The following is a 13,336-nucleotide window of genomic DNA, read 5'->3' on the forward strand; positions in this document are numbered from 1 at the left end:
ACATTGAAAGAATTCCTCCCATCTAGTTAATTAACACATCCGTCACCTCACGTATTTATCTTTTTTTGTGTGTGTGAGAACATTTAAGTTCTACTCTCTTAGCAAATTTTAATTATACAATTCAGTGTTATCAACTAGAGTCACCATGTTATACATTAGATCCTCATCAGTTTTTTACACTGATTAATTTTTCTTCCTGTTCTTTTAGTTGAATAACTGTGAATAACCACATCCTACATGTTCAGTTATTTAATAATACAGATATAGTTATCAGCTTTAAAGATCCTTTAAGCAGGTGCCCAAAAGGTTTAATCCAGCTACTCTTTGCTTTGCCAATTCTCTGGATCCCCCTGATACTCTTTGCAAAACCAGTTGATTCTTTGTAATTAAGAAGAGAACCTATTTAACTTAGAGATATTTTTATGCTTCTTAAACCAGTAAATATTAGCATTTGTAATTTGAAAGAATTAGAAGTGTGCAGAAAATGTTTTTTCTCAACCTGCATAAATCAGGCGTGTTAGACAGAAAGGTATATTTTGTTCTGGTCACCTCTCATATTAGCAGTAGAATAAGAATTGAAAGGTAGAACAAAATTGCAAACAGTACTATAACATTTTTGAAAAGATAAATGGTACTTAGGAATTAAAATTGTTTTCTGAAAAATTGAGTAACAAAATTTAAGATGTAGTTGAAAATACAATTATTTTGTTGGTTAATTTGATAATATGAATAAAAGAACTTCAGTATTTGATCATATGGTTCCTAATAAACTGTGATACACATGTGTCCACTATTTTGTTACAGCTATGATTCCTCCTTAAATATAATAATTCCTGAAGAAAGTATTTGATTTTTTTTTACCTCACTTTAACCCCATGATGGTTATTTTTTATTTCAAATTTTGCAAACTGGTAATATCTATTAACTATTTTTTGAACAATTTCCTTTATTCTGTACTATTTGGTGGTACTAGAAATTTGGAATTTTTGACTATTTTCTGTGTGTCAGAATCTCATGGAATTCTAGCTGAGGTTCCTAGAGAAAGGCTTCTGTAAGGAAATTGTAGCCACGTTATATAAAATTAGAAGTAAATGAATAAAAGCATATCAAAGTGAGTTGTTTTAGCTTTCTTCTAAGAATTAGATATAAATAGCTTAGTTGGCATATATTGAAAGTCTGAAGTGTTGCTAAGTATTTGATCATACATTTATATATATGTATAATTATGTACAGATCTTATTCAGTATTCTTATTAGCTGCTTATGCATGGATGGATATCCATTTTCTTAGCCATAGAAATGAGTGTGTTTTGAAAAACACGCCTAGAAAGATAGCCTTCACTTATCAGGTGTAGCTATTCTACAGTTAACAATTAAGTATCCCTCTGTGTTCACTTGAAATAACGGTCTGTGCTTGACCAAAAAAATATATAGATATCTACTATTTTTTCTCACTTTTAATTTTAAAATGAATAATTTTTAAATAGGAGTGAAATGTGAGAATGAAGTTTTCTGTTTTGCTATAGTAATTTGTCATATAAACTTTTGCAAAAATCTAGTTAACAAAAAAAAATCAGTAGTTATCATAAAATTTTGGAAAATTGTATTTCTTAACTAATAGCCTTACATATGAGGCAATCACCACACCACTATACATTTACTTTTCTCTTTGCCTTTGTGAGATCTGTCATTTCTATTAAATATGAAAGATAGCTACCCTTTCAAATGTACTTTTGTTTTACACATATAGGAATAAAGTTTAATGACTGTGGCCTAGTTATAAAAATACAAAATTCATTTGAAAGCTTAAAACTTGGGTTTTACTTTATTATATTTTTGTTGTATTTGTCTACTGTAATCATTTAAAACTTATAATTTTTACCACAGTTACAGGAAAAAAATGATTCTCTTTATATTACTCTCAAAAGTACTGTTGTCTCTGAATTTTGGTCTTGTTCCTCTCCAGACGGTGGGTACGGCTACTGTTTGGACGAGAGTTCCCCCTGCAGGATCTCCTGGTGGTCTGGGATGCCTTGTTCGCAGATGGCCTCAGCCTGAGTTTAGTGGATTACATCTTCATAGCCATGTTACTCTACATCCGAGATGCTTGTAAGTGTTAATGACCTTGACTATGTTCAAGTAGGTCCTGATTTTTAAAAATAAGTTTTGTATTTTAAATACACTTTGTCTTTTATTCTGATTATTAACCTACATTTTATAGTAGGCAATATATTGACGTTTCCAAAGGAACATGCTGAATTTCTTTATTGTTAGTTAACCATGTCCATATTGGGAGATGTGGGTGATTTTATCCTGACAGAATTGGAATATTCTTCAGAACTGCTTTTCTAAAGACTTTACTCTTGCTTTAATCTCCTCGTTATACACACTTGTGAAATGCACATATAAAAAGCCAGTATTTCAGATATGTTTAGAGCTCCACCTTCTGACAGGTAGGTAGTATTCAAGGATATTTATCAGGAGATTGGAGCTGTTTCTATACTATCAACAACTTGCCAATAAAAAAATAAATATTACATTTAAAAATATTTTATTTTCTCAGTTATATTTTGGCCAAATATATTTCTAATAGAGTACCAAATATTAACTGTATTCCATCTCATCAGATCTCCCTTAGGGTGCTTGCCATAGCTAGAAAGCCAGTGCCTATCCCTTTTGAATGGTGGGATAATCCTCAGTTTGAAGAAAATACCAGAGCATGTTTTAAATTTCAAAATACCTCAAATTGTTTTCCTTCTCAAAAAAAGAATCACAGTTCACAAAACAAGATTTGTAAGCAAAAACATAGTTAGGAAAGATTGCACAAAGTGATAACTAAATAGGAAATAAAAACCTGTCATAAGAGTAGGACTTTATCAGAAGACTATAAACTATTTAAAGTCATTCATACTCTTGCCTGTTAAATTGCTGTGTGGTTCTCTTTTATTCAGTGAATACCATTTGTGCCAGATGCTCTTGGTATGCCTCTGGTAACACTGATAATATTCTTTAAATTTTAGTTTATACTTTTTTAATTCCCCCAAAATTACTTGAATGAATAAGTGACAGGAGTACCACATTTTATCCAAAAATAGTGGTGTTTTCTATGCCTTGAAGGTCAGATAGTTTGGGTTTTGACTGACAAAGTGAAAAGTTCCTTCTTTCTGAGTCAGAAATATTCACATAAGAACATGGAAATCATAAGAGAAACATCTGGGAAGTAGAGAAGAATGTTTGGTAGACTTGATGGATACTAGATTTTAGGAGATTCAATACTACTCTCCCTTTTAAAGTTTCAAGATTTTTTTTCTTAATGTCAGTAATAAAAAAACAAAAGGAATAAGAAATCTCTTTTATTTAAAAAATGCTTTTGGATAATATTTTCACAGAATTTTTAAACTAAAGAGCTTTAAAATGTATTTTTATTTTATATAGTCTTAAAAATTAAGTATCTGCTCTTTTCTTAACTTTGGCATATCAAAACTATATTTTTAATTTAATCATCCTATCTCCTATGCTAACATCTACTTTTTAAAATTAATTTCATAAAACAGACACATTTTTGGCAGCTGAAGCTCTTACACATTTTTTAATCCCTTCATTGATGATGTTATAAAACATACGGACACATGTGCAGGGGTAATAAAGTTGTTTATTCATTTCAACATTTAGTCCAACTTATTTTAATTTTCCTGGTTAAATCCATAGCAGTGGACGAGACCTCCTAAAATAGGGTAACTGCCAAGTATTTAAGGGTCACTCTCCTGTCCTCAAGAAGCTTACCAGTAGGAAAGACTGCCGTAATTAATTGCAAACTAATGTTTCCGGCCCTATGGTTGAGCTGTGGAGCCGTAGTTAGAAAGTTTAAAGGAGAGGCGCTGAGCTCCCCTCTGGGCCAGCTGTGAGCAACGAGAGACAGCGGTATTGATGCTGCCAAGCTAAATAAGGGGTTCTGCGTTCCTGCAGAAGGAACAGCATGGAGAAAGGCTTAGAAGTGAGAAACAGCTTAATGGGGGTGTGTGGATTGTGTATGTGTGTGTTTTTCCCCAAGCTATTTGGTATTATTAGAGTGCAAAGGGAGAGAGAGACTAACCAGTTATGAGTCTGAAGAGGAAACAGGTATAGGATCATGATAAACGTCTTCATCCTGTAAGTGATAGTGAGCTAGTAAAAGGTTTACATCAGAAATGTGGTCAGATCACCTCTGGCAGCAATGTGGGAAACAGACTTGAAAGAGACAAGATTAGAGCAAAGAAATTAGATAACAGGTGATGACAATAGTCCTGGGAAAACTAGATTAGAGAAATTTTCAGAACTAAAGTCAGCATGTCTTGGTGATTAAATATGATGGGTAACGGAGAACAGGAACTCTAAAATGATCCCCAGCTTGGAGAGGTGAGTGACTCGGTAATATGTATAACTTGGATAGGAAATACAGGAATTAGTAGGTTTTAGGAATAGAAGTGATGAATTGAATGTTGGCCATACTGAATTTGAGATATCTGTAAGAAATAATAACTAGGAGATTTGGGAATAAAGCTCAATGTGAGTATCAAGGCCACATACTTAATTTTGTGAGTGGATAATAGGTATGTATTAGTTAGAACCATAAGAGTGGGTGTGATATCCTATGAATAAGGTAACTATATATCCCAGTTTGTTTGGAAATACCTGCTGTTCGAGAGTCATAATTATTAATACTGCCCTCTTTCACTCTCACGGGCATCCCATTAGGATCATAAGAATTATATGGTCAGCCTACCTATGGTGGGTGCTTACAGAACGAGACCATGGGCAAAGGTGGAACTCCACGTTTAACATCAGTGTTTAAGTTAGTTTTCAGTGTTAACACCAGAGAAGGAAGCGCCTGTGTTGTGACTTCAGAAAACTGTGTTATCTGAGCCCAGGGAGGTGATGGGGGTCAGGAGTGCTGAGATGCAGTAAGGGAAGGCTGGAAAAGTTCATCGATTTGGGCCTGTGGAGGGATCGTCATCTGATACCTTTTCCAGAATGGAGTCAATGGGTGGTGGAGCAGACGTGGATGTGGTAGGTTAAAGAGTGATCAGACAGTTAAGAATTACAATAGCCTTTTCCATGGTTTTGTTGCTGTTGTAGTTTTATGTATGCAATACACTTTCAACTTAAAAGTCAACTGAATAAAAAAGGAAGAATGCAGAGATAGCATATGTAATCTTTAAAGAAAGCCAGTAGAGAAGGGAAGAAGAAAGACGTAACTAGAAGTGAGTTTGAGGGTAAGGAGTGGTGAATGGCTGTCTTGAGAATGAGATCAGGGCACCTTGGAGGTGGGGAGAAAGGATGGAGACGCTGCCTTCCAAAAGCATTCTGTTTCTCCTTCAAGTGTCAGCACTATTTTTCCCCTCCTGTTCCATGGATGAGATCTATGAAAAGATAAATTATCTTATCAATTATTGAAGGTTTTAATTTGTTTATTGCTGTTCTTCATGCCCCCCACCCCCCTAATGAGAGACAGGATTTTTTCTGTCCAGGTTTTCCTGCTGTAACCTAGCGTCTAGAACAGGGCCCAGGGCATAGTAATCTTGCTGACAAATATTCTTTGAGTGACATAATTGAAGAAACAAGTGCTCAGAGGCCATGGAACGCGGTCAGGAGTCCTGGGCAAGACTGACTGTGGAGCAGGAGTGAAAAACTGGTGCTGACCTTTGCAGGAGGCAGCCACCAGGCAGGTTGCAGCGTAGACCAGTTTATAGGTGGAGACGATGGAAAGTGGAGGAATTCCGTGTCTGAGAAAGGAGGAAGCAAGGCCGTCTGCTGTGAATGAACCATGGTAGTGCCCGGGGCTTCAGGGGCTTTACTGGGAAGTGTGGAGAGATGGCTGAGCAAGGACTAGGATGAGCCTGGCCCAGCTATTGAAGATCTTGTAGAGACAAACAGTGGGCAGTGGCACCAGGCCTCAAGTTTATGCTTCTTCCCAGCCAGGCTCAGAGCAGTCCAGGCAAGATACAGAGGAGGCAGGCATGACTCTGCTTCAAGGCAGGCCCACGTGCAAATGAATTAGGCAGAGCCGAGGGGAGGCAGAAGGGTGGAGGGTGTTGATTGCATTTTAAAGGAGCGGTTTAGGATGTAGAGGGAGGGAAACATGGTCAGGAAAGACTATGGGGAAATCAGAGTGTCAAGGGATTAGAAGAAGGATGTGAGAGCGAAAATCAGAGGTTGTGGTCAAACAAGAGAGGGCATGGAGCAGCTCTGGGTGTGCCCAGGAGGGTTGGCTTTATTAACAGAGAAAGGGATTGTGAGGGAGCTGGGATTTCTGTTTGGTCCTCCATGGACTCTTCACCTAGAATCATGACAGGAAAAGATGGAGAAAGAAGCATAGTGAACGAAGCAACGAAAGCCTCAAGTAAATGCAGAAGAGTGACCAAGGAAACAACTTTTATTCAATCAGTCATTTAGTCAAAGAATCAGCCATTCAGACAGTATTTATGGAGTGCCTACTATTTGCCAGTTGTCACGGTGTTTGTATGACAGTAATGAAGGGGCCTGATGGAGGTATAGATGTGTGGCATGAACTTGAGAGGAAAAGGGGTTTATGGAAAGATAGGAAGCAATGGTTTGGAAAGAGAATCAGGGGCAAGGTGGTGCTCCCCCCACCCACCAGGGGAGGTCGCGGGAGTAGCAGTGAATTCCAGGAGGGCTCGGCTCAGAGAAAGGCATTGGTTCTCAGAGAAAAGGATTGGGCGGGTTGGTGGCGGATAGCAGGAAGCGGACACAGAACAAGATCAGGTAGAAAGCGTGGCAGGGCAGTACTGATCAGATGAGCTTCCATTTTAGGCCAAGGTCAAGAGCAAGGAGAAGATAGACAGTTTGTCAGCCTCAGCATTCCAAATGGAACATCGGTGTCAAGTTTTTATTCCATCTCAATGGATTCTGACTCATGATGAGTCAGAATCCTGGGACATCCAGAGTGGTGACGGCTTTGGGTATTACGTGTTCTTTGGAAGCCATATGTGATTTGTTTGTGGCTCAAAGAATGATGCACTTGGCAAAACTGAAAACGTTCCTTCAGTGACAGCGTTCCTTACTGGAGTACATTCCTCTTAAGGGATCAGTGGAGAACTTCAAAGGGATTGAAGTGCAAAATATTGTGTAGGTGTGCATTTCCCTGGCTCAAAAATATATAGTTTCATCATCTTCTCAAAGGAATATGTAACCTAAAATATGGTTAAGATTCACTGTACATAGTCCTAAATCCTGATTTTATAGGCACAGATGATGCCTGTTAGGGGTTGAATTATATCTCCCCCAAAATATATGTTGAAGATCTAACTCCTACTACATCGAATTATGTGCTTATTTGGAAATAGATGGTTGTAGCTGTAATTAGTTAATATGAGGTCGTACTGAAGAGGGGTGCAGTATGACTGTTGCAGTATGACTGAGAATATGGAGAATAATGTCATACGAAAACAGAGGCAGAGACTGGAGTGATGCGTCTACAAGCCAAGAAATGACAAGGATTTACAGCTGTCACCAAAAGCTAGGAGAAAGGCATAGAACAGGTCCCCCCTCAGAGCCCTCAGAAGGAGCAAGCCTGTCACCGGGAGCTAAAGGAGACATGGAAGGAGTCTTTCCTGGAGGTCTGAGGGGAGCATGGCCCTGGCACACCCTAATGTTGGACTTCTAGCTTCCAGAACTGTAAGACAGCAAATTTCTGTTGTTTAAGCCATCCAGTTTTGGGTACTTTGTTACAGTAGCCCAAGCAAACTAATACAATGCCCTGGGCAGTGAAGTAATTTCTAATAAAACTGTCACTCAGTCTGTGGGGTCAGAGCCTAATGCCCCTGCTTAGTTCTTATTCCACCCCTTTCACTGCTGTCAGCACCTCATACTTCATTTTTGGCCAAAGTATTCTTGTAATGTTCTTTAGATCCCTTAAACAAAGCTTTCATTCTCTTTGAAAGTAATTCAGTCAGGCAGGTATAATATTCAACCACTTAATAGGTTTCTTATAAATACCGTGTTCTTTATGAGGTTTCAGCGACCAAGCCCAACCTCCATGTTTACAGGTTAGGAAACCAGGGCTAGTGACAGACGGATGGTTCTGACATCACCTTTTCCATTCCTCAAGCCCTACCTTGATTTTATTAAGTAAAAGTAAGATTTCATATTGGAAAAAAATAACAATATGAACATTATCTAATACAGATTTAAAAATTGAACCTTTGAAATGATGGTCAAATGGCAGTTCTCTGAAATTTTTTTTCTTTACGGAAGGTACATAGTATCCATTTCTAAAGAGAATTATTTCCAAACATTTTAATCCAGCCATAAACATTTTTACTCCTATGTATTATAAAAAGTGTTTTTGGAATCCTTTGCCATATTGTGTGGATTAAGATTATATTTTAAAAAAATAAGGATTAGGAGATAAGGAAATATTACCATGAGCCATTACTCCTGTAGTAGTTTATTAATAGCCATACTCTCATCACACTATTTCTTTAACTGACTTATTCCTTACTATGTGTCACTGATGTGGTTGCCCCCTTCCTCTGGCTCTACCTACCTAAATCTTACTACTATTTTCAGACCTAAGGAAAGGCAGCTTTTTCCCAAACCTTCTCCAGTTATTCTAGCTCTCGTTGATCTCTCACCTTTGTCATCCTATAAGATACTTAATCAATACTACTCAACGTAGCACCTAATTATACTCTATCTTATTTGTTCCTATTGTTGCATGTCAGTCCTGTCTTCTCAACTAGAGTACAAGCTCCCCAGGACCAGTACCACCTGTTATAAATCTTCCCTATCCCTCAAAACATGTGCTCAGTAGTATTTGCAGTGATTTCACACGAGGGTACTCTAGACTCCTCGGGGTGGGGCATTTATGTGCAGTAATTGCTGAGAGGACAGGTGCCCAAAAGCCCTTAGAATATCGACTCAACTAAATAATGACTCACCATGGCTTTTTTTTTTTTAAAAGAAAGCCTTGTCCACTTTTTAAAGTAAGTATCTGAAAATTTTCACATTTTTTGTTGCTTTAAATTTTTATTTTGTTTTTGACTAATATCAAAGAAAAACGTTTTTTCTAATTTAGAATGTAACATACATTTTACCTTCTTGTAAACTATATTAATAATTAAAACATTATAATCAAATCCATTTAACAGTAGATTTTTCTAACCAGAAAATAACTCTCAAATATTTATTGCCTTTTTAATTTTCTTTCTCCCTGAACGTTTTATAAATGGAAAAGTTTCCTTCTTGGCATTTCTACCTACTTCCTGCCTTGTTTTTTTCAGCCATCATAAACATGTTACAAAACTAAAATTTTCCTCAATTTTCTGTAGGGGTCTATGTAGCCATTTTTTGGCCAGGCCTGGTGTGGCAGTTGTGTCCTCTTACTGATTTAGAACACTGCTCCTTTTTATTTCATTTTAGATCCCTGCTTACTCTTCAGCCACTACCTATCTCTCTGCCAGTGTGTCCATCTGTCCTACTCTAGAAATCCTATTTCTCTATTTTCTCATTAAGAGCATGTTCAACATTATACTGATGTCAAAATGCCATTTATTTCAACTATAGATTGGATTTACTTGTCTTTTCTGGAAAAGCTTTACCCAAACTCAGGGACTAGAAACAAAGATTCTCTTAAATCACATGGTCATGTGTCACAGAGTATCAAAGCACAAATTGGGGTCTTATTTATATTTGCAGGAGTGTTCAAACACTTCCTGACTGCCAGCTCTCTTCCCTCTCAGACATTAAATATTTCGTCATTTTTATGACCATCTCAGATATGGATATTATTGTACCCTTTGAGTTACAAATACCATTTATATAACTTTGTAACATAGTTTAAAAATCTTGTAAAATATCACTATCATAGGCTAGTGTGCCATAGTAGCACACATTGTTTTTCTATGTTTAGATTTTTCTAATAGACTTTATTTTTTAGAGAATATTTATGTTCACAGCAAAATTGAGCAAAAAGTAGATTGCCTTAAACCCCTGCCCCTTCATACACACAGTCAACCTGACTATCAACACCCATCCCACAGTATTACATTTGTTACAATCAGTGAACCTACACTGACACATCATTATCACCCAAAGTCCTCAGTTTACATTAGGGTTCCCTCTTGGTGTTGTCCATTCTGTGGGTTCGGACAGATGTATAATGATATGTATCCACCATTATAGTGTCGTATGGAATAGTCTACCCTGCCCTAAAGTCCACTGTGCTGTACCTCATCTTTTTTTTTCCTCCAGTTTTATTTTTTTCCAGAATGTCATATGGTGGAAATAATATAATATGTAGCATTTTCACATTCACTTCATTCACTTAATAATATGCATTTATGTTTTCTCTATGTCTTTTCATGGCTTGGTAGCTCATTTATTTTTAGTGCTGAATAGTATTCCATGGTCTGGGTGTCCCACCGTTTATTTATCCATCACCTACTGAAGGACATCTTGGTTGCTTCCAGGTTTTGGCAACTATGAATAAGGCTGTTATAAATATCAGTGTGTCATTTCTGTGCAGACATACGTTTTCATTTCATGTGTGTGAATACCACGGAGCACAACTGCTGGATCGTAAGGTACATGTCAGGAGCTCAACTCAGCTGGGCAGGAGAGAGACAGCTGAGCTGCTAAGTGTCGGCGTAGCTAATGAAAAAGCAGCAAGGCGAAAATGAAATAGTTAAGCCTTTCATCGCTTGCTGTGATGGTATAAGCAAGAATCTAAAACTAGAAAAAAATATCAGTTCCCTTTGTTCCATTTCACCCATGGAATGGCATACTGGTCAAGGGTCAAGTGCATCAGCACAGATGTGGGTGGAGTTGTCTCACTGCTAAGGGAGCCCTGAACAAAAGACCATGGCTGGTGGGGCCATAGGTGGTGGGGTGTCAGTGGAGAGTACTGGGAGTGGAAAAGTACTGGGTAGTAAGTCAAATGAGGAAAAGTATCTTCAAAATTTCTTTCTCCTACCCGCATAAGGAGGTCTTGGCAAAGGTGCCTGAATAGGACTTCACCCAAGGGGTCAGATAAAGAGTTCTAGGAATGAAAACAATAGGGCAAGGAATACAAATATGTGAAAGGTCATGACCAGCTACATTCGCCTGCGACCTTGATTGCAACTCCTTTTAGGGACCACAGTGCACCAGCCGTGTACCATCTAGTGTGCGGAGGACAGTTCTCCCCTGTGAGCCTAGCAGGTAAAGCCTTTTGGACTAGTCAGGGTTCTCCAGAGAAATGTAACTAATAGAATATATAGAAAAATATACATCAGAGGAGATTATTATAGGAATTGGCTCGTGTGGCTGTGGAAGGCCCACATAAGCCGTCTGCAAGCTGCAGAACCAAGAAAACCAGTGGTGTGATTCAGTCTGAGTCTGAAGGCCTGAGAACCAGGAGCTCCGATATCTAAGTGCGAGAGAAAAATGGACATCCCAGCTCAAGAAGAGAGGGAGAATTCACCGTTCCTTTGCCTCTTTATTCCATGTGGGCCCCCCAATGTAATGGGCGATTCCCATTCTCATTGGTAAGGTTTGATCTCTTCACTTAGTCTACTGAATCAAATGCCAGACACACACTCACAGACACACCCAGAAATAACCTTTACCAGTTATTTGAGCGTCCTTTAGGCCAGTCAAGTAGACACCAAAATTTTGCTGTCAGACCTTAGTAATTGCCTATGGTCAGGACTGAAAAATCACACATAGCTTCCAAACTGCCTTCCAAAATGGCTGTACCACTGTGCGTTCCCACCAGCAATGAGTGAGAGTTCTGTTGCTCCACACAATCACCAGCATTTGGTGGAGTCAGGGGTTTGGATTTTGGCCATTCTAGTATGTGTCACAGTGTCTTTTTAATGTGTATTTTTTGCCTGAAAATAATTTTAATTTACATAGCTACAGGAATAGAGATATAAAAGGGGAATTATTATCCTACTGAAATTGTGTTCCATGTTCAAAATTAATAGCTGATACGTATCTCATTCTGGCCTTCTACGAAAGGGAAGAAGTGGGCTTATCTCCTAATACCATAATCTTATCCTCCCATGTTCTTACTCCCATCCCCCATTTTTCCGGGTCCTAGAAAGCAATACAACAGATGGATTCAGGAGCTCTAGAGCACTTTTAATGGGCAAAAGCCCACAAAATTACATGCATCACTGGGATCTTATCAAGGAATGTTCAAGATTCCCTGTCCATCTGTTGCTTCCAAAGGTGAATGTGAATAGTCCTGCAGATTGACTGGGACCATTCTCTTTGATGGTTAGAGAAAGGACAATAGGGTGATTTTTGGCTTTCTGACTGTTTATTTCCCCAAGCTTCTCCACCCATTGCCTTCTCATCTAGATTCTTCTTCCCCTTCAGTTCACCTGCCCAGGTGCTGAGTAGAAATGCCATTACAGAAGTGATTAAAGATATTAGCTATGAGGAACATTTACCTCCATTGCTCCTGAAACCCCCATTAAAATAGCATAAATCTACAAGACACAGAGAATTAGGAAGGAGATTATAACAATTTTGGAAGCAGGAAAAACAGATGGATGAGTGATAAGTAAATTGGCAGAGCCAAGAAAACTAAATACAAAATTAATAATGGGGAAAGCCAAGAAATAATCCATAAAATTTCTAAAAATGTAGAAACTTGCAGTGCCAGGTACCTCTGGGAATTGGTAGGGGGAAAGGAAAAATTAAGACTGAAAAACGAAAACTGGTTGAAAGTCTGTTTAAGAAGCTGTTTTACCGAGATCTTCAACTTTTACCTCCAGGATTTATCCTCTGCAGATGGTAAAATGGAGGGTCTCTGGACTAGGGCCTTGGGGAATTTCAGTGACTATTGAGCCCACTGGTCTTCTTTACCATCTCAAATAACAGAACTGAGGCCAGACTGTCTCCCTTCAGGAGGAAGTTTGGGAGTGTCTTCTCTGGGGGAATCTAATTAGCCCAAGCGAAAAGGCCTGAAAATCCAGGCTCAAGAATTGCCCAAGAAATGAATTGCCAAGAAATGTTACTCTGGTGGTAACCCCAGAGTTAACAAATCCTTCCATCTACGCACACAGCTATCTTCAAGTTACCTTTGTACTGCACCACTCTTGAACATGAGCAGATAGCCAAAACTCACCAAACATTGGAGGAAAGCATCACAATGAAAGTCTATATCTAAACAAGCAACCATGAAAAAAGCAACTTGAAGGGCACAGAGATTACACAGGGAACTAGGAAAATACATAAAGGAAAAATTTAAGGGAAAAAGTGTAATTGAAAATTGAAATTTTATGAAAATAAAAATGGTTGGAATATAAAATTGAAAAAGAATCCCAGAAAATAACACATAAAACAGA

At 38.1% G+C, this 13,336-nt stretch overlaps 1 protein-coding gene across 3 annotated transcripts in view; it reads left to right on the forward strand.

Annotated features, from left to right (window-relative positions):
* TBC1D5 (TBC1 domain family member 5) overlaps positions 1-13,336 on the forward strand; it is a 489,595-nt gene that overhangs the window by 357,461 nt on the left and 118,798 nt on the right. For all 3 annotated transcript variants that reach the window (XM_019726007.2, XM_074312796.1, XM_074312797.1), the window contains one exon: positions 1,966-2,108. In XM_019726007.2, coding sequence (XP_019581566.2) covers positions 1,966-2,108 — 143 coding nt within the window. The remainder of the gene's footprint in view (positions 1-1,965; positions 2,109-13,336) is intronic.

This window comes from Rhinolophus sinicus, linkage group LG10, assembly GCF_036562045.2.
Source record: "Rhinolophus sinicus isolate RSC01 linkage group LG10, ASM3656204v1, whole genome shotgun sequence".
In the NCBI taxonomy this organism is placed as follows: Eukaryota; Metazoa; Chordata; class Mammalia; order Chiroptera; family Rhinolophidae; genus Rhinolophus; species Rhinolophus sinicus.